We start from the raw sequence: 23346 nt of genomic DNA, 5'->3' as shown, positions 1-23346 counted from the left end.
GTCAAATATCATGTGATCAGGTTGCTCCATTTGCCTCCAACGCAGAACGAGACTGCAGGTGGGTGCAATTAGCGAGGTTTTTCTGGAAAATAATACTACAATAACTTTGATACCAGTTCGAGTAGTTACGAAAAAATAGTATTGCATCAATTAGATTACGACTGCGTGTTCGTAACACAGACTATGCGAATATATATCCATTTATAAGCATGTATGTATTTGAATTTTTGGAATTCGCACAAGATGCGCTTACCGCCAGATCCTCGCGAGATCTGAACGCGCGGCTGCGTGTTTCGACAAGCTGGAGCAGCCCTCGGACTGCTAGCGATACAGTTAAGTCGAATGGACAGAGAGATAGTTTAGCGCGACAGTTATCTGCGGAGGATAGATTTGGTTCAGTCGCTTTAAAGCGGTTCCCCAAACAGCATCTTTTCCAAATGACAATTCCAGTGCAAGATTATAATTAATCGCAGCTAACGCAGACCAGCTTCCCATACGTAACCGAGCGTTTGAAAGTGATTTTATTTCTCGCAATAGCTATTTTTCGCCCTAGAGACTGATTTCTCTGTTTTTACTATTACGATTTATTATTCATACTCTCACGAAGCTGTAAAACGATTCCAGCGAAAACGCGCCCAGCGAATGAATAAGACGTGGTTGAAGATGTTATGGAATTTTTATGTATTCGAAACGTCCCCACAATGCGTCGTACTCTCATTCGAGTAAAGAAGAGAACCATGCAAGCTGTATCGCGTTCGACAGTGGATAGTCTCGATTTGGCGGAATAAGATTCGAAGATAAAAATAGTCATACAATTTATAGAATTAGGTCTAAAATACATATTTGATCCGCGTGTGGCTGCAAATAAATTACCGCGAACAACGAACTGCGGTTAAATTAACTCCGCGATGACTGTCTCCGAAAAGACGGAACTGACTCGAGGATGCAACGGAGCATCGGGTGAACCGGAGGACCCTGAAGAACCCGAGGATTCAGAGGTCGAAGGAAAGCAATCCAGGGGTGAAAAAACGGAGAGAGGGAAACGGAAAGCGAGTGTCGTGAATTCGGTAAAAAGACAGTTCTTGAAGGCGGAAACTATTCGGAAATTCAAGTCCGTCGCAAGTCACGTTGGGCTGCTATTCACCCTGATGCTTTACACTGCCGTTGGCGGGGTGGTGAGTTGTTAAGTCTGAAATTCTTGTAATTGTTAAAATTTTTTAATGATGAGCGTGATTCGAGAATTCAAGATTGAAAAACCTCAGTTACTCGCTCTTCGAGTGATTAGTTATTTTTCTTTCTTCTTCACCCCTCAGTTATAATTTAGGCTTCTTCGACGTTGTTTTAGTCTCTTCTGAATGATACCACCTTGCTAACAGTTGGCAGTCGGTTTGTTTGACCCATTTATCTTCCTTCGTCTTTCATACAATGTTCACATTCGAAGAGTTATTTTTATGTTACCACTCACTTGATACGCGAGACCAATAGGTAAACTTTGTACAAGCCTCTTCAGCGGACTGATCGTATGCGGTTTGCTTTCGACCTGAAGGATGATTGAAATACACTTGATTAGTTAAATTCCCGTTTTCTCGTTAGTCCAATTAGGGCATGGTTGAAAAAGTTCTTCCTTGTTGTTTCAATGAATTATCGAAACTGCCGTAGTAACGCAGCTGAACTCGAGAACTATCCTAGCAACTGAATAGATATTCGGTTCTCCATACCCTTAGCGTCGCGGTATGCATATACAAACACAAATTCAACCGCTTCTAGAATTATCGTCAGACTTGTGGAAACGATGCTTTTTCGAGGAATCATAAAAACCTCTCAATATTTCAAAGGTAAGTACCACTAGGCAGATAGAATGTGGCACGCCCACGCCAAGTCGTTTGTATACGTAGGCATATGTTACATATCTTTCAAATTCGCAGCTAGGCAATTTCGGTGCATTTAAAACTCGAAAGGATAAACTACCGGAGATCAGCATAATCTTTTAATGATCCTCAAACCAACGTAAATATATACGATTATACCACGATGTCTGCACGGGGTAAATTGGGCTTTTTTCCGTCACTTTGAGCACTTTCTATGGAGTCATACAGCCTATAATCGAACCCAGTCTAAGTATATTTCTTCTTTTTACAACCTCCCCTCGATTCACTAAGAGGGCCATATATTGCGGAAATAAATTGTGATTTGTAGGTATCGTGTTGACCATAATCGATATGTATGTGCGACATCCTTAGCGAGAGCGGAGTGAAATATTATGTATCAGCATCGCGATATAAAAAGAGCACCGATGAAAAGAAAACTGAATAATTCTCATGGTACTCTGAGAAGGGTGAACGCGTGCTTGAATCGAGGACATCGATATTACTCTCAATTGTAACAAGGTGGGAGTAGAAATATTCGAGCCAAAATTTTTTAGCGAGGATTGACGTGCATTTAACTTCTGCAAAATACTCGCTTGGTTAAGTTAAAACGCAAAATTTTGGAGAAATCAAAATTAATATGTGACAATGTTTCAAATCGTCGAAAGTATAAGTGCATAGCTCGTTCGGATTAAATTTTAATAACAAATGCCTAATAGATACATATATTCGAATTTTCGATTCTTATTCACAGTACATATGTATGTTCGTCATTGGCAGTGGCATGACTTTAGTTTCAAACATAGATTAATGCTTGAGTTACCAGGACATATTCTCGATCTAAATACGGACGTAATGCCCATTGGTTAGGCAAATTGATTTTAAAAACATTCGGTATAAATATCTACTATGGCTGAAACGACCTAGCTTACTACAGGCGTCAAAGTTTCGAAGTTGTTTAAGTTTGATTATAGACCGAAGCATTAGGAGAAACGATTGTTTACATTTCATCAGAAATCGTATCACTGTTTCGTTTCAAATAATCAATGAGCTTTCGAATCAATGCTCCGATGTAAATTCAACCATTGTATATACAATACACGAAAAATAAAAGACAAGTCTGATGTATGTGTTGAGTGAATTGAATTCTACTCTGATTCCCTGATGGCTCGTTTCACTGTCGTACTTGCAAGAACAATCAACACTTTACATACGTCAACATTTTCCGCCGCCACTAGCCCTTCGATTCCTAATTTTCCAAACCATTATGCAGCTACAGGATAACATCTCGATATACTTCAACGATCTGGCGAATGGTTCTGCACCTATTAATAATTAACGGACTGTTGAAAACAAACGTGCATTACATAAAATCTTTTGACGGTAAAAAAAAGAGAGAGAAAAATTGTTTTACTCATTAAATAGCAGGGCAATCTACAATCCAATGCTAACGTTCTTAGCAGCAGTATTTTTTACGTTTGTCGTTTCATCATCGTGAAATTTGACCGCTAATTGCCAACAGCGATTCTAGATTGACTCAACGAGGGGTTGTTTTTCCGATTCCATTTATAACTCCACCAACCAACGCGCTTTGTATTACAAACGACGATGAGCTCGGGTTCAAGTCGTTAATCAACTACGGTGGTAGACGGATTACCTTTCGCTTAATGCAGCCCTCGTCTACTTCGATGGATAATTAATACTGCAATTCACACGATATAGATACGCGTTTCTTTATTAAACTATGATATACGAATATGGGAAATATTGACAGCAGTTTGTAACCATCGAGGAAGGTTGCATTGCAACTGAATTCGAAAAGTACAATTGAATAATGGGTCGACGGGTAAGCTCTTCAAAACCTTGAAGCTATTCTACAGTTGTCCATGTTAACATCATTTGCGTAATAATCAAATTGGGAATTTACTGAACAGTTTTATCGATGACAACGTAAAATATTTTACACTTCTACGCGTGGACAGGTATTTCGAGAACTTGAACTTCCGGCAGAGCTGTCCCGGCTTACCAAGCTCCGTTCCATAGTTCAGACACAACGGCGTCACTTGGTCGGCACCATCACGAACAGCACGGACGTTTCGAATTTGGCCACCTTGGTAAGTAGTAATAGTAACAGTAGTAGAATCTGCACGGAACTTTGGTTCTTTTGGTATTCGCGATGCAGCACACTGTGTGACGCGACATGGTTGCGAGGACAGGTCAGCCTAGAATTGGAAGCGTACGAGGTCGTCGTCCAGGAAGCAGCTCAAGCAGGCCTCCTCGTGAGTTTTGCAGCAAAGGATTCCCTAAAAGGACATCCCGTAAATCAAAATGCCGACGAGACGTCGAGCCTGCCGCTAATCAGCGACAGATGGAGCGTTCTCCAGGCGGTATTTTTCGCTAGCACCGTCCTGACGACGATTGGTGAGTAATTAGTATAGTTGATTTCTCGACCGGGTTTTCAACGACTGTCGACAAAATATGTGACCGCGTTACGCCGGCGAACCGTTGAAATCAGGCCGCTGCAGGAATCTGGCTTATAATAACGCCGGAACAATGAATGGAAATATTTTAATCAACGTCTCCGACACGGCACCCCGCCCTGGGGTACGTTCTCTTTGTGGTTCCGTCTTCGCTGGCACGGGTATAGGTATATATATATATGCCTTTGCCCCATCGCCAGCGGCTTAGACCAGCGAATCCACGTCTCCAAAAGTTGGGTATTATACCCCCTTTTCGTCAGGGTCTTGATTGTTCGTTAGGACATTCATTAACCAAGAGCCGAGATTATACTGTGATACTTTTCTTTAGTGGTTCGGGTTCGAAGACTCAGATGCGACAGCACGCTTAATGAACCTCTGTGACGCTAATTATTCTCGTACTATTCTCTAGGATACGGAAACATGGTCCCGACAACGTTCGGAGGACGGGTGTTCTGCATCTTCTTTGCCCTCGTCGGCATCCCGTTAACCTTAACAGTGATCGCTGACTGGGGGAAAATCTTTGCTGGGGCCCTGAGTAACGTCGGACGGAGGATCAAGCCCCGAATTCCAGCGTCCTGGTCCACGTGCATGCCTACCCACATGGCCGGCAGGCGGTCCTTGGGTGAGGACTTGATCTGAGTTTGAAGTGAGCTTGAAACGATCCAAGGTGTACTTATGCGATTCCGTATTCCAGGAGCGTTCGTTGCGGTGGTTTTCCTCTTCCTCTATCTCTCCTGCGGAGCTGGGATGTTCATGCTTTGGGAGGAGGACTGGGGATTCTTTGAGGGATTTTACTTCTGCTTCGTCACCATGACCACCATCGGCTTTGGCGACCTAGTTCCCAGTGAGTCCGACGTTATTAGCCCCAAAGTTCGGGAGATTAATAAGATCCAACAGTATATAATGAGAAGATATTCGAAAGATAATATATGGGAGGCGTGGGCCCGCCGTCCATCAAGAAGATCACTTTTTGCATTTTATTACCAGTTCCGTGAACTTGCGATACAAAGTTGCGTGACGATCGCGTGACGACACGTCGGAGGCAATCAAACTGAACGATGTATGATGGATGTTTCGTGTTAACGTAGATTGTAAGAAAGCCCAAAGCCCGGCGCATAGCTCAATCACTCCATATTGTACCAAGCTCCGACTATCAGAGATTACATTCGATTATGACTGGTATTAACTTATATTGTATACACGTGCACGAAGTATATCTATAAATAAAAATAGTGGGGCTCATGTATTACATTTGCCTTTTTTTCGATAAATTATGAGTCGACGAAGGCGTGAAATCCAATTTTGAACACGTGTCAGTTCCCTAATAAAATTCAAACGGAAATTATCATTACAATAACTTCTCTGTATACAAGACACGCCTTTCTATATATGCTGGGTATAAGAAACCGTTTCGCGGCAGCGCTGAATTTACAAAATTTTTAATCTGTTACTACACAGATTCGGTTAAACTCTTCTATATATTATTTCCAGAAAAGCCAAAATACATGCTCCTCTGCACGCTGTACATTTTGGTCGGTTTGGCGCTGACCAGTACGATAATAGAGCTGGTTCGACGACAGTATGCTCAGTCCTGGCGGCAACTTCAGGCCCTAGGAGGACCCCTGGCAGAGGCTTTGAAGAGGTTGGGGGAACATGCGGGGGGCGACATGTCAGCGTTCCAGAATGATTTGCGCAAGGTTTTGACCGTGGTGTCGATGCCGCGGATGAAACGTGGCGGAGGAATGGCAGGTGCTGGAGGTGGATCGGGGACCGACGGCGACAGAAGGCAACGAGAGTGGGAAGAAGCCGTCGAGGCTGTAATCCGCGACATTACGGCCGCCGTTCCGTCCTCGCCGCAGCCCGACAAGCCGATTGTTCAAATCGTCATCTACGAGTCCAGTGTTTAGTTAAATTACGCTTATAATATAACAATAATTATGTAGATATGTACATAATAAACATATTGTGAAATACTTGTGCACCTTTTTTTTGTACTCATAACATTACGATATAATCGTTAATGATCCGTTGAAAACAGTTTCAAATGGCAGTGTGAGCATGTATATAAATAAACATTCTGTAAACTGATGGGTAATAATAGAACTGCACTTCGGTTACCACCATTACTTAATTCCAAAGGTTTAGTCGAAAGTCGTAAAATGTTTTTGGACGCAGATCCATTATCTCGCAGGCAATTATTTTTATCTCTGATGACTCCTCATCCTCCGCCTTTCCATAGATATTTATTTTAAAATTCAAAATATCGAATGATTCACGTGCTTACGATTCAAAATCACGCATACCGACCACCCTGATCCCCGGTACGTGACTGGCGAGATATTTTTCAGGCACGTTTGTGTAAATAATAAAATAACAAAGGTATATAGAGTCTCTCGCTGTTGCTTAACCCGACAAGGTCACATCGTGGGATTCCGATAACCCTGATTAAATTGAAGATAAAGGTGTATTTTGAGACTGTGTCATGCTGTACGTTATTTATGAAGTATAATACTGGATGAGAGGGCCGTTTGCAGTCCTGTCTGTTCATCCCTCTAATTAGCGCGCAGTATTGATGGCTGTAGTAATGAATGCTGAATACTAATTTGTTGTTTTGCGATAGACTGTATAATTGGCGAACACTTGTTGAATAGGAGATTTAATGAGAAACAAGACGAGGAACTCGACCGACACTCGTAATTATCTCGCTTATTCATCGTCGTCATCTTTTTAAACTACTTTAACAGCAAACGTCAGGTGTATATAAATTAGCGGTTTCATCGAATGATATGTCGCACGGGAAATACATTTGATTTATTGTGTGTATATTCTATACTCTTTGTCTATTATGTTCATCTACGTCGTATGACGAGTCATCGCTAAGGATCGGCCAAAAATTTCACAATCGAAACAGGTCAGTGCATCTGTATGTATAAATATGAACTGTATTGAACGATTCAACTATACGTATGTACGCATACATGCCTAGGTTATTGCACGACGTGCATTTATGTGTCTATTAAGTCTGCAAGAACGAATGATATACTGGGATTGATCTGGGCTGCAGTTTGGCTAGTGATGGGTACAACTATATTCATTCATGATATATCCAACACCGGAAATACCGCGTCAATGTTCCAACGGGGCCGGACAGTTTGCTTGCCAATTACATTCTGTAGGTCTAATTTTGATTTTCACTGGCAACTCAGCGCTGTACGACTATGCTAATTGGAAGCAGAAGCTGTGCTAAATATAGAGTTTTCGTTTTAACAATGAGATATTCTCTCGCGTGAAACATACGGAGATCGTGACCTTAACGGTATCAGGCTTAAAATTTTTATTACAAGGATTTAAACCGCTGCTCTCGCACGCGAATCTTCTTTCTGATCGAGCTCCGAAACGTTTTTAAGATGACGAAGAAGAGCGACACAGCGGAGAAGGAACTAAATTCAATCCAGAAGCCTGCACCGTTCAGCATCGTCGACACTGCTTACAGCGTGGGTACATGAACTCTAATTTTTTTTTTTTATCTTCTCTGTGAGAACTGTAGAGTATCTCGCGACTTAAGTTGGTCTTCTTTTGACACTAAATGTGTTTGATTAATTGGTTTGAAAAAATTTTAGCTTTTTGTCCGTCTAGTTCGTATTCAAGTCGCAACTCCTGGTTGTGATATTTTTTCAGGTGGCGAGTATCATGTCCAGGGGCCATTCCAGATCTTGCAGCACGGATGGTTCAGTTGATGGTGAAGGTAGAAGATCGAATAAAGAATACGAATGCATGGGGCGTATTGCCAAGATCCCAATCGTCGAGGTTACAGTTTTGGCGATGTCGGATTTTTACTCGAGCGTAAAACAGTCGCATTGCATGGTCCAGACGATGTTCGAGAACGTCGAGGAGGGCTGGAGTAAGGGCGTAGAAATTGTCAGTCCTGTGACCGCTAAAATTGAAGAAACCCTGGAGCGTCCCTTGAGGACGATTGATAACGCTGCCTGCGTGGGTCTGGACTTCGTCGAGGAGAAGATTCCATCCGTAAAGCTGCCGCCGGATGAGTTGTACGAAAAGTCGAAGGACTACATGAATCGTAATGTCCTGGAGCCAGCCGTACATTTCACTTGCAGGATGCTGGAAAACGTTCGAGATCAAGTGTCACAGTTTGCGAAAACTGGCGACGGGGAAGATAAGGCAAACACGGAAAATGTCAGCAAAACCAACGAGGCTTCGAAAAATCAAAAATGATCGCTACGGGAAAACGGGAGTAACAAGATTTTCGACGCATACTTTTCATTTACTTGAGATTTTTTCCTTCACAAAGATCTTCGTCGTACATGCGTGTTATGTGCGACGATACGTGCCGCAGATATCCTCATGGCATAATTGTTACGCTATCGCGTGTTTCGTAAAAACCAGGTATAATATATTTATTTTTTCAACATCGTTATCTTTCTTCCTGCGACACTTCGACCTGAAAATTACTATTTATTAATTAACCAAATGATCAAACGACGACACAAATTCAATATAGCCGACGTAGCACACTTGCGATTAAATTTCGGCTACAAAATCGTATCCAATTCTGAGTAGTCATTTTGAGATATTTCTATCGAAATACAGGACGAATAGTCCCGTGATAATTTGACTTCTGAACAAAGCTCCACAATTGCACATTCCGTTTGAGGAATTGGCCGCAGTATTTTTGCCGCCGAGTTTTTGACCAATAGAAAGGCCAACAAAGTAGGAAAGTGCTACCTGGGGGTGCGTTTCAAAACTCAATTCTAGTCAACTTTGGCCAACTCTATGCGTTCCAAGGCCGTAACCCTAAATATTGGTCGTGAATTTTGACCGTTCCGAGACTTGCGACTTGACAATTTCAGTCAACGCCTACCTGGAGTAGAGTTGAAAAATAATCGAGTCGGTGGATTAATCCAGTTTGTAAAATGATCGATTATCTTTGGTCATTCTTAATACCAGTCTGGCCAACTCGAGAATCAGCTGATTACTCGACTCAACTCTCGGCTTAGGTTTTGGAACGCACTCTGTTACCCATTGACGATGATTATAAATTTTGCAAATCACCGGTATTGTATTGCCATTCCTATTGGTCAAGAACTAGGCAGCAAAAGACTGTCACGTGTGACTTCAAGAACGTATACTCACCGACTGTAGGAGCAATCTCTTTAATTCTGACATTCTATGCAACGAGTAGAACTGCTGCCATCTGTAAAATATTGGCGCGAAACACCGGACACGACATTGATGCCATGCCGGTGAAAACGGGTTTTCGGAGTACTGGACGCGTCCATTTTGGTTCTAGTGTGTAATTTTATAGGATTAACAGATAGCGTAACCTGCATAACTTATGGATTCCAGTTTATTTGTTGGCTTTCTGAAACGTTGACGAGTTTTTATCGTCAAACGAAATAACTTCAGTGATAACGTGCTTACCACAGTCTCGTTGCGCGTTGGTAAAATATCGTGAATAACAAATACTTTGGTGTGACCTAATCGTCCGCGTTCATTCATTGCGAAAACGTTAATCGTTGTAAGGTGAATTTTGCCGCGTTCTTTGCCGACCGTAAACAGTATTGATAATAAAAAAGTACTGAATAAAATCGAAATACTGATTAAGGTAAGGGCTCATGTATAAATACAATGTGGGATCGTGACGAATAAAAAAATGATCGTTGAATTTTTTCAATCAATCGACTTGAAGTAACAGCGTCCGAGAACGCTAATACTTTTCAAAAATTGTGCCATAATCGCGAACGATCGCGGACACCTTTCATTTACATCGCAACATGACAGACTCCAATTACTGTTGTCTGTGCGCAAGCGACGAGGGAATATTCCTGGACATATTTAAGGCCACCCATCGACAGCTAGGGAACAGATCCCTCCTCAAGGAACTTGAAACGTGCTTGTCCGTCAAGGTATAAATCATCACACCCCGTTTTTACCCGAAACGCTCGAAAACCGTCGATACGGAGTTGGGCTCCTGGGAAACATTCCATCCGGAACGCCACAGGCCCTACAAGAATCAGGAATCAACTGATTCAAGTTCGCTTAAAGTATAAAACAGAGTATAAGGCACCGAAATTCCGCCGTAACCGACCGGCGTCTGAGCGCATTTTCAATTCACGATCCTGGACGGTATTTCGTATTCCGTACTCTTGTCTTTTTCCTATCGTTTAATCGGTAATCAGTAAACCCGAGCGGTATGGAAACAAGATATCCTGAAAACACGTTTCGCGAATTTCGAAACTTCACTTGCCTTTTTGGCTGGTAATCGTCAGAGACTGTTTTGACATAACCTCTTTTCTATTTACGCTTTGGTTGGTATACGCAACACGACACTGCATTGATTTGTTTCACTGACCTTTACTTTCACGTATTATTAGTTAATTTTTTTTCTTCGGCAAATTATACTGTTTTATTTTTTTTAATTTATTGATCATCGTATGTTTAAAAAGTATTTTCAACGATCATACTAATCCTATTATTTAATTTTATATCATATTGAAAATATTACTTTCAGGTTGACAGAAAGGGGACGCTATCGTCGAAAATTTGTCACAAGTGTGCAATTGAATTGGGCGAATGTCACCAGTTTGTTGAAACTTATAACGAAGCATCTAAAGCTGCTAAGGTTAAGAAGACTGTGGCAAAGAAATCCTGCTGCCTGTGTTTCACTGGTGTCAAAAACAAGTATTTGTTCCAACTTGCCAAAGATTTCCAGTCCAAAATCGACCCTATTCAGAAGATATATGAATGCTTTCATAAATCGGTAAGCTGCTAATTCGACCTTGACTTGCCACGCTTCCTCTATTTTCAACAAGTGAAATGTACTCTGTAATCTAAAACTGGCGTTGTTCTTGGATTTCAGTTATAAGTATATAGTTATGATGAATTTCCACTCTTGTTCTTAACCCTTGAATTCAAATACGTTTTATAATTCTTCACAGATAACTCGGGAAGAGTCTGAAGGTCTATTGATATGCCTCTTCTGCCGCTACAACTTGGACATCTTATACGATTTGAAGAAATTGGCTCGAGAAGTGAGGTCTAAATTAGAGAAAATAACTGAGTGTAAAGCTGTTGTAGCTAGTTTACCAAAGGTGTGCATATGAGTATTTTAATAAATTGTTGCACAGCTTGTAAAGATCTAGGCCTAATGGTCCTAACTTTATTTCAGACAGAGACGTTTGTGGTGAGTCGTAAGACAACCATCCATTCTGCGGCTAAACTTCACTATACTTCTGACTCGGATAGTGAGTACAACAAAATGGCTCCCAAACAGTTGCGCGCAAAAAGGCTTAAGAACTCCAAGCACCCTCAGCAATTAAAGTTCCGTACCTGCGGTCAATGTCAAACCTTAATAGAAGATGGTATCGATATGTACAGATTACACAGAACGGGCCTCACAGTGTGTAAAGCGTGCTGGATAACAATGGATCCAATAAGTACGACGACAGGTAATAAACGTAAGCCAAACACTCAGACTGAATCTAAAAACACTAGACTTTGTGCAGTGTTTGTCAAGGATGTGCTGAGTGCAGCCTCGTCGAAAGATAATGGATCATATAATGTTGAAAAAGATGAAAAAGGAGGCGCAATTTATGTTATATCTGATGATAGTGGCAACGAGATACCAGATACTAAAGCTGCCAGAAAAACCCGGCAAAAACGAGGTATTGATGATATTAAGTCGGAAGCAGAACCGTTAACAACTTCATGGTCACGAACAAAGCGAAACGCTAATGAGGAAGCTGACAGCGACAGTAGATCAAATAAGAGATTAAAATCCGTACAAAATACAATGGTGACCATTCCGTTGGAGAAGGAGAAGTTAAGGAGAAGTACCCGTCTCCAAAGTTCTGATTCTGAGGGTATCACTCTACAGGACAACTGCAACGATATCTTTGAAGCGAAAAAAATTAAAACCGAAGAAAAATTGAATAATCTTCATGTTAAGAATAAGTCCAGTAAGGTTAAATCGCCTGGCAATAGTAAGAAACTGAAGACTCGTCATGCGGAGTCTAAAAGTGAGGACCCACCTTCTGAGGCTGAAACAGAAGCTGGGAAAGAACTGAGAAAGGTACGCAACAAAGTTCCGTTGATTTCAGAGTCCGCATTACCAGCCAGTCCAAAAATCAGAAACCTTCCCATACGCGCCAAACAAAGATCAGCTAGCCCTGGATCGAGACAGGATGTAAAAAACATTGAATGCAATAAATCGAGTGACGAATCAATCGCCAATCAACGTTTGCCTTTGAAAGTCAAAGCTTCTCCTAAACGACCTAAAAAATTGATGATGGTTAGCTTTCCCTTCAAACTCAAAAATCCATATGTATGCAAAGTTTGCAAAACAGAATATAAAAATAAAGTGATTGGAATGAAGCACGAATTGACACATTTCAAGCAGGTAGAAATTAAAGTAGAGAAGCTGAATATCGATAATCATTTTCAGACGCTCAATGAAAATTCGGAGATGAAAGAAATCGCCCAAGAGTCCTCTGACGTTACCTGTTTGCTAGATCTGCCTGAGGTGAATGAAAAACTTCTCGATCCGGAAATACCTACTTCAGCTGGTGATGCGGAACAGACTAAAGAAGCTGAGTCTAACACAGATAATACAGAAATTGTTCGTCGTGATTTACCGTCACAGTTGTTACTAGGCAACAACAAATCTGAGGAATTCGAGAGCACTAGAGAGATCGATAGTGTTAACACATTGAATAGGCCACTCTCAGAAGAGTCGACTTCAGTTATTATTAATTCACTAAATGTTACCACAGAGGTTATTGCGCAAGATTCAGATCTGGGTAGTGATAATCGGTCCGAAAATAATCAAATGCCAGAAACCAAGGTAGATGAAATTCATTCCGGACCAAATTTGCTCACGGAATTAAATTGTGACGATGATAACGATTCTACGGAAGAAATATCAAATAAAAAATTGGATGAAAGTTTGTCTGCAGAATTACCGAAGGAACTTGAGCAAACTATCACAAATACCGAAGAAACAAACGTTGTAGAGCATACGAATGATGAGGATGTCATAGTGACTGCTGCACCATCGAATGAGAGCTGTGAAGTCGTAGAAAAAGTTCCAGGGTTAGATAACAATGAAGAAACCGATGTGCATAGTCTTATCGCAGACACGGAAAACTTGTTGGAAGACTTCAATGAGCACACAGAGAAGCTAGAAGATGAAACCAAGAACAAAAACGATGTTTTGGCCATAAATGATGCGAATCATGTTGATGGGGAGCTAATAGAAACGAACGACAGTAAAGAAATTATTGATGACGAACTAGATGTAGTGACCACCACAAAAATTGGTACTGTAGATAAGGACCTTGACACGAAAAACGAATCAATAAACCCGAGCTTGGAAGGTAATGAACAAAGCATGACAGACAACGTCCCTCAAGAATCGATGAGCGAGTCTCCTCAAGATATTGAAGAACCCAACAACGGAAGCAATAACCATGCGTTATCTACAGTTACTGAAATCCTGCAGGAAGTTATCGATCTTGCAACTGCAGAGGTACAAAAGCGAGGTGAAAAAGACCTAATATCGGAACCTGAAACATTGGAAAGCATTTCGAAAGAGATAGAGAAGAGCACAGATGAAATATCAACAAGCTGTTTGGTCGAGGCACAAGAAAAGTTAGTCTCTGAGTGACTTGGAAATGATATACTTCCATTGGATATATATATTTAACTGTGAATCCAATAACGAATTATATCTGCTGTCACTACGAGTGTTTGAACTATCGCAGTTTAAGTTCTTAGTGTACAGGTATATTTCTATTAAAATTCAACGACATTATTCGAAATTACTCGACCACGATAATGCGTCATCTCTCTTCATAGATTTTAGTCATCGCTGCAGTTACGGGTAAAATTGTGAAATAAATTGAGTAAATAGTAATTGTACGATAAATGATTGAGTAGGATTGGAAGAATTTTGCGGTAGAAGAATATGCAAGATCTACAATGAAGATTTATTTTTATCAACGTCGAATGAGAATTAGTGACTTTCAAATTGAATATCGGTAGTAGCAATTGTAATGCTGACATAAAACTGCGTTGTCTAAATGGGCAGTGTTGCATAAACATTGGTAATTCACGTGGTCCAGAAACCTTTATGAAGTACCGTCAAGTATTGGCTACTGTACTTTGTTGAAAAAAAATTAGAAATACACAAGATTAAAAAATTGATGTGTGATGAATAAAAGGAAACATGTAAACAATTCCTGATTTCCTTGCGAAATTATACAGTTCTTTGTATTACGTATGTTTCAGATTGTTTCCCAGCACGCGGTAGCACGGATAATAATATCGCTATTGCGAAGGAAAACGATATTTTCAAGTTTTAAACAACGTCATATCCCGCCATGGCTGTAATAGGAAAATCAACCAATGCAAACATGTATTACTTTTATTCACGTCAATATTTATTCAGTACGGTGAAATTTCACCATTTTAAATTAATTTTCCGTCGTGGTAGGTGGAAAACGGAATTTTACGCCCGCACACGGATCATAAAATCCCGTTTTACGCCTACGTAAGATGAAAAATTTTCGCATCACGGGCGTAACACTTTACACCCTTGATACGAAAATAGCAGTTATATACCGATATACATGACATAGCCAAGGCTGCAGCTAATTGTAAGCGATATTCCGCCGTTCAGAAGCGTTTCTTACTTCAATTAAGTTACCGATAAAGCGGTAGATAGTCGTTGACTTGTTTTTGCATATACGTTTGTATTTTATATTTGCTTCAGTTTTTTCCCTGGTCCAATTTCAAATGATACTCATCTATGTTAAAAATTACAACTATTCGTCTAGTTACATTTTAAAGGTGTGCACATGTTTTGTACATATATTATATGTATATTGTGCGTACACAAAATGAGTATGTGTATGAATACACAGATTATACCTACGTATATCATAAGGATTAATGTATCAACAGCTCTATCTCATGGTTATATAGAGAAGTAAAAAAAAAAAAATAAAGTCATGATTTTCAAATATACTATACTTAATATGTTTTATCCGCGATTGATCTATCACGAAATTAATAGATTTGTATTAACGAGATGCTAGCGTCATGAATCGACTTTAAAACGTCTTATGATTATGAAAGCTCCGGAATTTCTGCGTGTTCTATATAAGATAATCGATCACTCCAAGTGAAAAAAATTGAAATGTATTTATACTGCGCATTTTCATACGAAAATATAGCTCGCTTATTCCTAAACGATAAAAGTCATATTTTTTTAGAGTCGCAAAAATTACGAAAATTAACGGTTCGGTGATAGGATAAAAAAATGCACTCACATCAAACAAATGCTTAGTTATGCATCCTTGTGTTGTGCTAATCGTTCTCATCAGAGGCTTCATGTGGTACGGAATCTACGGAGAGGACACTAACCGCCGATTGTAGGCTTTCAACTTTTACAACTTCAGAGTGTGATGAATTCTCGTAATCAGACGCAGACCAGTAAATCTGATTCTCGGATCTTTGCAGAGGCTGGTGAAATTCCTGATATTCTCCTAAAATTCACGTTTTCTCATGTAGTCAAGCGAATCATCTGTTTTATTTGGGTTATTTATTCCAATAATTTATTCCTTAGTTTACCGCGTCTTGTATGTCTCTTTACCATCATCGCTTTCACCGTAGGTTTCGCAGGTGTATTTTTTTCCCCTCCAAAATGGTACTCTATTATTTTTCCAATCACATAGCCTTACGGTAGCCGCTTGATCGTACTCTCCGGACTGGAGTATCAATTCTATATATTGGTCGATGAATTCTTGCCCTGTAATAACGAAACTGGTAATTTACGAAGAACCAGAACCGAACCAGTCGACTAAGGCAATGGCATTGACGAAAAGTGACATCCAATCAGCAATCTTCATCCTGATGGCATTAAAAATCACCTTTCGATACTGCCGCTATACAGCGAGCATGATTAGCTTCCAGCGTCTGGCCCAATCCGTTATAGAGGGTGAAAGCAAATTCCAGATGCGAGGTGGCCGTGGGAAGTACACCCTATTTTGGAAGAAGGATAATTTTCATACATACCACAATACGATTAATTTGGTATTTGGATCTTACGTGAGTCAGAAGATGCTCTCCGATGTAGTAATGGGCTTGCGCGAGTTTGTAGGGCAGTTCGAACTTGGAGGCTGTCTCTCGGAGACGTTCCAGGTGTTCCATGGTGTTCATCGGATCGCCCAGTTCCTGGACTCAGAAAGAAACATAGATCAGTGACATGTCTAGAATCCTTTCCGACAAAGATATAGTAGATTCTGCAGTTACTTTGTAGGTGAAGGCCAGCTCCATGTGGGCGTCGCATATTCCGTTGTGGTCGAATATCTGCCTGGAGAGGTTTAAGTACTTGATGAAATTCTGCAGGGCCAGTTGCGGCTGATCTGAAGCCAGGTAGCTTCTTCCCAGTACGCACAACACATCGGTTATGTACTCCTCGTGGTCCGCTGAAAACGTAATTTATTTTTATGCCCATAATGAATTGGACAAGCTGCATTGTCTTACAGTCTGTAGCATGCTTCAGGGCCTTCTGGCAAGCTGCAATCGCGATATCGGTCTCGTGGTTTCTTTGCGCCCTTATAGCCATTTCCAGCATGGCGTGATACAGAAGGGTGCAGCACTCCCTGAAGACGCTGTCCTGCTTAATACCAAGTATCTTCGATGCGTTCCACGATTTATCCTCCGACGCCTGCCTGGCTTCGTCCAAAAATTTTAAGGACACTTTAGTCTCCTTCACTGTTGCGTATCAAGACAAAATATTTCATATACGATAACTGTAAACGGTATCTGCGGATGCCGGCATCTAGTGATGAATATTCAGTCGAGTTATACTTTCTTTGAAGAGGAAACGTCCGTAGAGATATTTTATCGTCGTTAAGGTTTGGTGGTCATCATTTTCAACAGCTTCACTAGCGGCCATGGCGCTTCTGAAGAGTTTTTCTGCAACCCACCACCATTCCCAACTGGTTCCTTGAAAGTGTAACGCTGTGTCTAGAAGAGCAGCTGCTTGCGCGATCGGCTGCTCTGTGGAACACGTAAATATTTTTATTTAGACAACATACAAGGATTTTATTATCGTCCAAGAATCAATTGAATGAAACTATGTGACGAATCAACCATTCAGCATCGCTTTGTTCGCTTCAGCCAAGCCGATCTTCAGACGATCAATTGAAGCACCGTCATCTTTGATCCGTGGATTAGTCCAAATTATCGTCCCGGGTCCAGCTTTGACTCTCATCTCCTCGTCCAGGTCAAATAGCATCCTCAGATATTGAGCAGCGTTCTCGTAGCCAGCCTCTTCGAGTTCCAGACAAACTATCTCGTGATGCGCAAAGTGGTACCTGCGACACCGTTATTGATCAGCAAATAAGTGATCATGTGAGCTCGATGTGGCGGGATCATGAGACTTGTGAGGCTTAATCTATTTTAATTTAATTTAATTTATTACATCCTTCTAGTAATACACAAGCTTTATAGGTCTGAAAGGACCACGGTCATAAATTTCCTTGTTCTCGAGATGATCTTATTGTACCGGCAATTAGCATTTACCTTTCACCCGCAATTGCGAGTGATGAACAAAATGGCGCGTTGCTGTAATATTCGATGATCTGCAGCGCTTATGTATGTATATATAGCGATATAGGGCTCACCTCCTGACGTCTTCGGTCGACAGATCAGGTAGAAAAGATTTCCAGGCGGCCTTGACTTTTGGAAGTTCTTTCCTGAACGCCTTAGCTATAGTCTTCACTCTTGGAGGAGGAAGGGGAGGAGGTGGAGGAGTATCCACTTGGTTTTCGGGGGTTTCGAAAGTTTCGCCATAATTTTCTGCTGCTGGTGGAACTTGATTTTTGAAGGCTTTGCAGAAATCCCAATACGGTCGATACGCTTGTGACATAATTTGTTTTTTTTTTTGTGCGATTTTCGGCTGCAGATTGACAACGGCTGTCATGACACCTTGCAACCGAAACAACCGACCGCCGCCGAGCGAAGATAGGCTCGTACGTTTAATTATTTTCCAGGATACACTGCTGTGTGATTTATTGCTCGTTAAATATCAACAAAATATGGTGTACATAAGGTACAACGTTATAATTTTACAATTAAACAGATCAATATAAAACATATACACGGAATATGTTATCCTATGCGTATAGCTCACTCGAGCCTTTGACCAGATGATTGTAAGTATACGGTTGTTTAGTTTAGGCCTTGACGCCAGGCTTCCTGGGTTCCAACCGGATCTTGAATCCCTCGGCACGTTTCAGGATAATGTCAGCCTGCAGCCGGAAGTCCTCCTCTTTCAGGTCGGACTTGATTCTGAAGTTCCTCAATATTGTCGAGAGGATTATCTTCAGTTTAAGCATGGCGTATTTACGGCCCACACAGGAACGGGGCCCGGCTGAGAAGGGCACGAACGCGTAATAGTGACGGTTCGCTGTCTTCTCGGGAAGGAAATTATCGGGGTTAAAGACATCCGGGTTCGGGTAGATGTTGGCCTGACGGTGCATCTTGAAGGTACCGATTACCACGGTGGCACCAGCGGGTAAGGTGTAATCCCCGGACGCTGTCAAGGTAGATTAAGATTTTAGGATAGCTTACGCGTGCGTAAGAACTAGAAGGGATCGATGCAATTACGATTATAGTAGCAGCCAGGTACCTAGCTTAAGATCCGTTTTGATTTCGCGGGCAATTATGGGCACGGGTGGGTACATTCGGAGAGTTTCCATGAGGCATCGTTCGAGGTACTTCATCTCCAAAGTGTCTTGGAACGTGACTGGCCTATCACTGTCTCCGAAGATTTCATCCAGCTCTTCGATTACCTTCTCCTGGATATCTTGGTGTATGCCCATCAACGATAGGAAGAAGCTTGATCCGGCAGCGGTTGTGTCGTGTCCCTAAAATCAATAGATTCGTTGAGCTGTACGGTGAACGGACGCGGACTCAGCGGGAATTGGATTTTACGACAGACCTCGAACATGATCGTGTCCACTTGTTCCTTGATCTCGGTATCGGTCAGGACGACTCCGTTTTGTCCAGACTCGATGAGCAGGTCGAGGAAGGCGAGCCTCTTCTTCTCACCAACGTCGTTGTCATCGACGTCCAAGTCATCCTTGAGTCCAGCGGATTGTCCGAAGGACAGACCCTCGACGACAGTTGTGTTCTGCACAGCGGTATATTATTGTAAAATGAGAACATTACGCGTGGACAGTCACACCGAATCGTACCTTGGCCTTTCCGTCAGCCTGATTTGCGGCAGCGTCGATCAGGTTGCGCTTTCCACCCTTGTAGTCCTCCTTCTTGCGCTTGATGACCTTCTTGGTGAGCCCGTGGATGATGTCGAGGAGTTGGACCTGGTCCTTGCCGTATTTAGTAAGGTTGAATAACCAGTCCGGCCTGAGCCATACGCGGGTATGACGGAGGTGAAGAATGTCGCACATCCTGACAAACCGGGCATATTAGTTGAGACAGAGTCAGAGTCCAGAGTGGCTGGAAGCAGTTGATTTTTTGGGGATACTCACTTCATCACGGCAATGGCGTATTCGAATCCGCTGCGATCTTGGGTACTCTTGGAAACTCCCATAGCAGTCTCCAGAAGAATCTCAACGGTACACTCGGACATGTAATCGTGACAGTCGAATTCCTTGCCTTGTTCCTGACGCATCTTCTCGACAACGGCGCGGGAGTTTGCGTTGAATAGGTCAATAAAGCTCTTCAACACGTTCAAGTGGAAAGTGGGAGCAATCAGCTTGCGGTGAGCCCGCCACTTCTGCCCTGTAAGGATGAATGCAAAAATTACAGAGACATTATAAATTCCCCCGTGAAACTCTCACCTCTGCTGTTACGCACAGGTAGCCTATCGCATGTCTGAGTCTTGACTTCGCAGAAGCCGGAAATTTCCTTGTGCAGGAAGTAAGCAAAAGGCAAAAGGCAAAAGCACAAGCTGATAGAGAAAGCAGAGTGTCAGCTTCACGATCGGATAATGCTTTGTAACGCACCAGTGGAGATGAGAAGACCGTTTCCCAACCAAGGTTTGAAGAATCGGTACTCGCTGGACTTGTCGATGTAAACGTGACTCGACAGGATGACTTCCACATCACGGGGATCGACCAAGAAGATGAGAAGTTTGGGCCCGATCCATAGCTTGATGACCTGGTCAAACTCGAAAGACTTCTGGTAGACGTTCCGGAAGATGGCTTAAAAAATGACAAAAATAATTTATATGTAAGTGAATACACGTTTTCTGACTTTCGTCAAGAGACTCGGTACAAGAGCTTCGCCTTTAGTATCATCACGTACTGTCTGAGCTTCCCAGAAACTCGAGAGCATTTCCGAGGAATGGTATTCCGTCAGGGCCAGGAAGTTTGTCGGCAAGCTCGATCATGTGTCGTCGAGAAATTCGGAAGTAAATATAGTACAAAACTATTGCCGGGACGAGGAGTGAGAAGAAGATAGTGGTCGCCGATAGTCCGCTGGCGGCGGCTGTAGCCACCGTCCCGGCTACCACATCGGGTCCAGCTGCAGACATCTTTGTCTCGAGTGTGATACTGGTAGGAAATAATGGAGACGAGCGTTAATCCAAGTATGTAGAGGTAAAACCGATCGATTCGCTATTGGTCACACTTACCTCTTTTTTTTTTTCTATGTGGGGTTGCGGTTGATCGAGTTTTAACAGTTGATGAAACACCACCGAACTGACTCTCGGTCGGAGGTGGGTAAGCTTTTATATCCTTCCTCGATGACCGCCTCCCCCCACCTTTGCATTAGCTTACTAGCTGACGCCAATTATTATCAGATATACGTATAATGCTTTGATTAGAATCGCTAATTAATCGCATGCAAACTGTTTCTTCGGATCATTCTTGCGTAGTTGTTCCTTGTACCCCCCTCCCCCTCCTCTTGTATTTGGAATAAACGTGCAATATGTTATGTACGCTTGAATTTGGATCGTCCCACGGTATTTTCCACCGACGTTTCTCATCGTGTCGAACGCTCTTGCTGCGAGAGATAATTAACTTTTAGCCGGTTTTCGTAACTGCTGGTCGGCTTTTACTTGCGTTGTATTTAGCGAGGATTTCCTTGTCTTGTATATAGCTCTGTAACAAACATGTACACGTATATATTTTAGAAATACACAAGGCCACAAAGCGCGGTCATATGTTTGCGACATTCAACTGACTTGAGTGTGAAAAATTTTTAATGATGAGGATGGATGCGATTCACGATAAAACAAAATAAAAGTTAAAGAATGGACAAGGACAAATTTGAAAAATCATTTTCATTTCAGATATCGTGAAACCGAATTCGCGATTCCGCAAGTCACGACCGCGTGTGATCGATGTGACACCACACACTTCCTTTTGATCTTATTAACAAACAATGCGTCCTCGGTTGGTGCGTACAACTCACGTTCTACTCTATTCATATGCAGATATTTTTATTTTCCCGGTGTAGTAAATATTATTTCCAACAAGGTACTTCTTTCTTGACGATATCTCGAGAACGAGTAACCACATTTTTATGATTTTGGTCTCAATCAATTTGACTTTAATTGTTTCATGCTTTTCGTATTATTTAAATAACAAAATTTTGACAAATAAAACTAAAATGATGATATCTTGAGAATGGATCAACGGAATTTGATCAAAATTGGTACTGCAAGGTTCTTATGGTCGCTAATCATGAATCCCAGGTCAGTTGAAAAAAAATTGTACCTTATAACTACAGGTCAAATATAGTAGTCCAAAGCCCAGAACGCATCTGATTTTCGTGTACTATGGTACTTGAATGTTTTTTAGTGCTGATATTGAATTTGACGTTGTGCTTTCAAGGTTTGAACAAAAAAATCACGTATTATTATTATTATTATTATTATTTCTGCTTCGAACAAGTTTTGAATCGGAAAGTTTAAAGACTGGTGGATGGTCAGGTAGAATCCACTTCTTAATGTGCGAACCAAGGTGTTATTCTGATGCACTGCCATTCACGTATGTCCACTGTTGTGTTTGTTTTAAAAATACGTTATGTGTATTGGTGACGTGTTTTGCCAAACGTGTATTTTGGATACCTGGAGGTTTTTGACTCGACTTGATACACCTGCAGATCATTTACGCCTCGATAGTCCATCGTTTATTAACATTTAGCCTACGGATGTATAATGGAGAGGTCATATTATTTCGGGCAAAAAATGGTCATCGTTATTACGACGCGATACGTGTAAAGCATGATGTTACTTGTTCCTATATATTTGCACATCATGTAAGGCGATATATGTATAGTCGCAACTGTATCGCAATGCCCAAAGTCCGCGGTCTGAAAAAAAAAGTATGCAACTTAAACTGCGATGCATGCTGAAAGAGTTCTGGCTGCATTTTACGCCAGTATAATCATCCTCGGTTTATACAGGTGCTTGCCACTGATGCAAAAGTTTGTGATCAGGTTTGAGTGGAATAAATTTTCTTTTATTTAAAAAAATGGATCATTCGTTTGCATAAGGTTTAGTTTGATCGTGCGTTTCGTTTCTCACGCAGTTTACTTGCGGCTGTTCATGCGGCTTGCGGTATTTCATGAGATCCGGATCTTTCTTGCGTAGAAAAAACTATAAATTGTAACGAGAATATGACACGCACTTCTACCGCGATCGACTCCACCAGAAATGGCTTTCTGCCTTTGAAGTAGGGAAATTGTTTATAGCATTTTAAATCAATCTGTATAAATAGAGAACTGCACGAAGGTTGCACGGATCCCATGGTCGTGGACTGCGTTTCCTGGGTTCAAAAAACTCTGTAATTTATGAAAATGACATAAACCGACCACGGCGATGGTACAGATTATTATATTATCTGTAAATATAGTATAAGAATGATTTAAATACACGTAAGCAGCCTTGTACCGACTGTCCTCGTGATTGTATTGCCGTTGCAGTTAATGTTATAGTCAATAAT

General features: G+C 41.5%; 5 protein-coding genes across 12 annotated transcripts; 3 read left to right on the top strand and 2 right to left on the bottom strand.

Annotated features, from left to right (window-relative positions):
- The first annotated feature begins 304 nt into the window (after positions 1-304).
- LOC124221613 (TWiK family of potassium channels protein 7) lies at positions 305-6416 on the top strand. The gene is made up of 6 exons (XM_046631796.2): positions 305-1175; positions 3848-3979; positions 4082-4286; positions 4755-4967; positions 5040-5189; positions 5837-6416. The coding sequence occupies exons 1-6, from the start codon at positions 909-911 to the stop codon at positions 6250-6252; spliced, it is 1383 nt and encodes a 460-aa protein (XP_046487752.2). The 5' UTR covers positions 305-908; the 3' UTR covers positions 6253-6416.
- Positions 3171-18353, bottom strand: LOC124221839 (tetratricopeptide repeat protein 29). 3 transcript variants are annotated; one of them, XM_046632188.2, is made up of 10 exons: positions 18055-18353; positions 17522-17745; positions 17237-17428; positions 16910-17140; positions 16676-16851; positions 16472-16597; positions 16294-16405; positions 16017-16172; positions 15694-15909; positions 3171-3190 (listed from the first exon to the last, which is right to left on the bottom strand). In XM_046632188.2, the coding sequence occupies exons 1-9, from the start codon at positions 18351-18353 to the stop codon at positions 15731-15733; spliced, it is 1695 nt and encodes a 564-aa protein (XP_046488144.1). In that variant the 3' UTR covers positions 3171-3190; positions 15694-15730. The 3 variants fall into 3 exon arrangements, with proteins under 3 accessions (XP_046488144.1, XP_046488145.1, XP_046488143.1); XM_046632189.2 differs by lacking the exon at positions 3171-3190 and adding an exon at positions 6060-8804; XM_046632187.2 differs by lacking the exon at positions 3171-3190 and adding an exon at positions 6060-8464.
- LOC138191160 (lipid storage droplets surface-binding protein 1-like) lies at positions 6891-8772 on the top strand. Of its 3 annotated transcripts, none has more exons than XM_069137212.1 (3): positions 6891-7256; positions 7753-7839; positions 8024-8772. In XM_069137212.1, the coding sequence occupies exons 2-3, from the start codon at positions 7753-7755 to the stop codon at positions 8576-8578; spliced, it is 642 nt and encodes a 213-aa protein (XP_068993313.1). In that variant the 5' UTR covers positions 6891-7256; the 3' UTR covers positions 8579-8772. The 3 variants fall into 3 exon arrangements, with proteins under 3 accessions (XP_068993313.1, XP_068993314.1, XP_068993312.1); XM_069137213.1 differs by lacking the exon at positions 6891-7256 and adding an exon at positions 7567-7661; XM_069137211.1 differs by lacking the exon at positions 6891-7256 and having other exon boundaries at positions 7611-7839.
- Positions 9594-15511, top strand: LOC124221833 (putative leucine-rich repeat-containing protein DDB_G0290503). 4 transcript variants are annotated; one of them, XM_046632172.2, is made up of 6 exons: positions 9595-10269; positions 10875-11123; positions 11302-11454; positions 11532-12653; positions 12807-14011; positions 14651-15511. In XM_046632172.2, exons 1-6 carry the CDS (start codon positions 10138-10140, stop codon positions 14670-14672), a joined length of 2883 nt encoding a protein of 960 aa, XP_046488128.1. In that variant the 5' UTR covers positions 9595-10137; the 3' UTR covers positions 14673-15511. The 4 variants fall into 4 exon arrangements, with proteins under 4 accessions (XP_046488125.1, XP_046488128.1, XP_046488126.1 ...); XM_046632173.2 differs by having other exon boundaries at positions 9597-10269; positions 11532-12434; positions 14651-15510; XM_046632169.2 differs by having other exon boundaries at positions 9594-10269; positions 11532-14011.
- A 121-nt stretch (positions 18354-18474) lies between the features above and the next one.
- On the bottom strand, positions 18475-21109 carry Cyp4g15 (Cytochrome P450 4g15). The gene is made up of 8 exons (XM_046632191.2): positions 21030-21109; positions 20702-20949; positions 20401-20598; positions 19924-20176; positions 19630-19843; positions 19374-19565; positions 19062-19299; positions 18475-18968 (listed from the first exon to the last, which is right to left on the bottom strand). Exons 2-8 carry the CDS (start codon positions 20928-20930, stop codon positions 18607-18609), a joined length of 1686 nt encoding a protein of 561 aa, XP_046488147.1. The 5' UTR covers positions 20931-20949; positions 21030-21109; the 3' UTR covers positions 18475-18606.
- Positions 21110-23346: the final 2237 nt, after the last annotated feature.

Source organism: Neodiprion pinetum, chromosome 6 (assembly GCF_021155775.2).
Source record: "Neodiprion pinetum isolate iyNeoPine1 chromosome 6, iyNeoPine1.2, whole genome shotgun sequence".
NCBI classification, from domain to species: Eukaryota; Metazoa; Arthropoda; class Insecta; order Hymenoptera; family Diprionidae; genus Neodiprion; species Neodiprion pinetum.
Note: the sequence above shows the minus strand (reverse complement) of the source record. Positions and strands in the feature narration are given on the sequence as shown.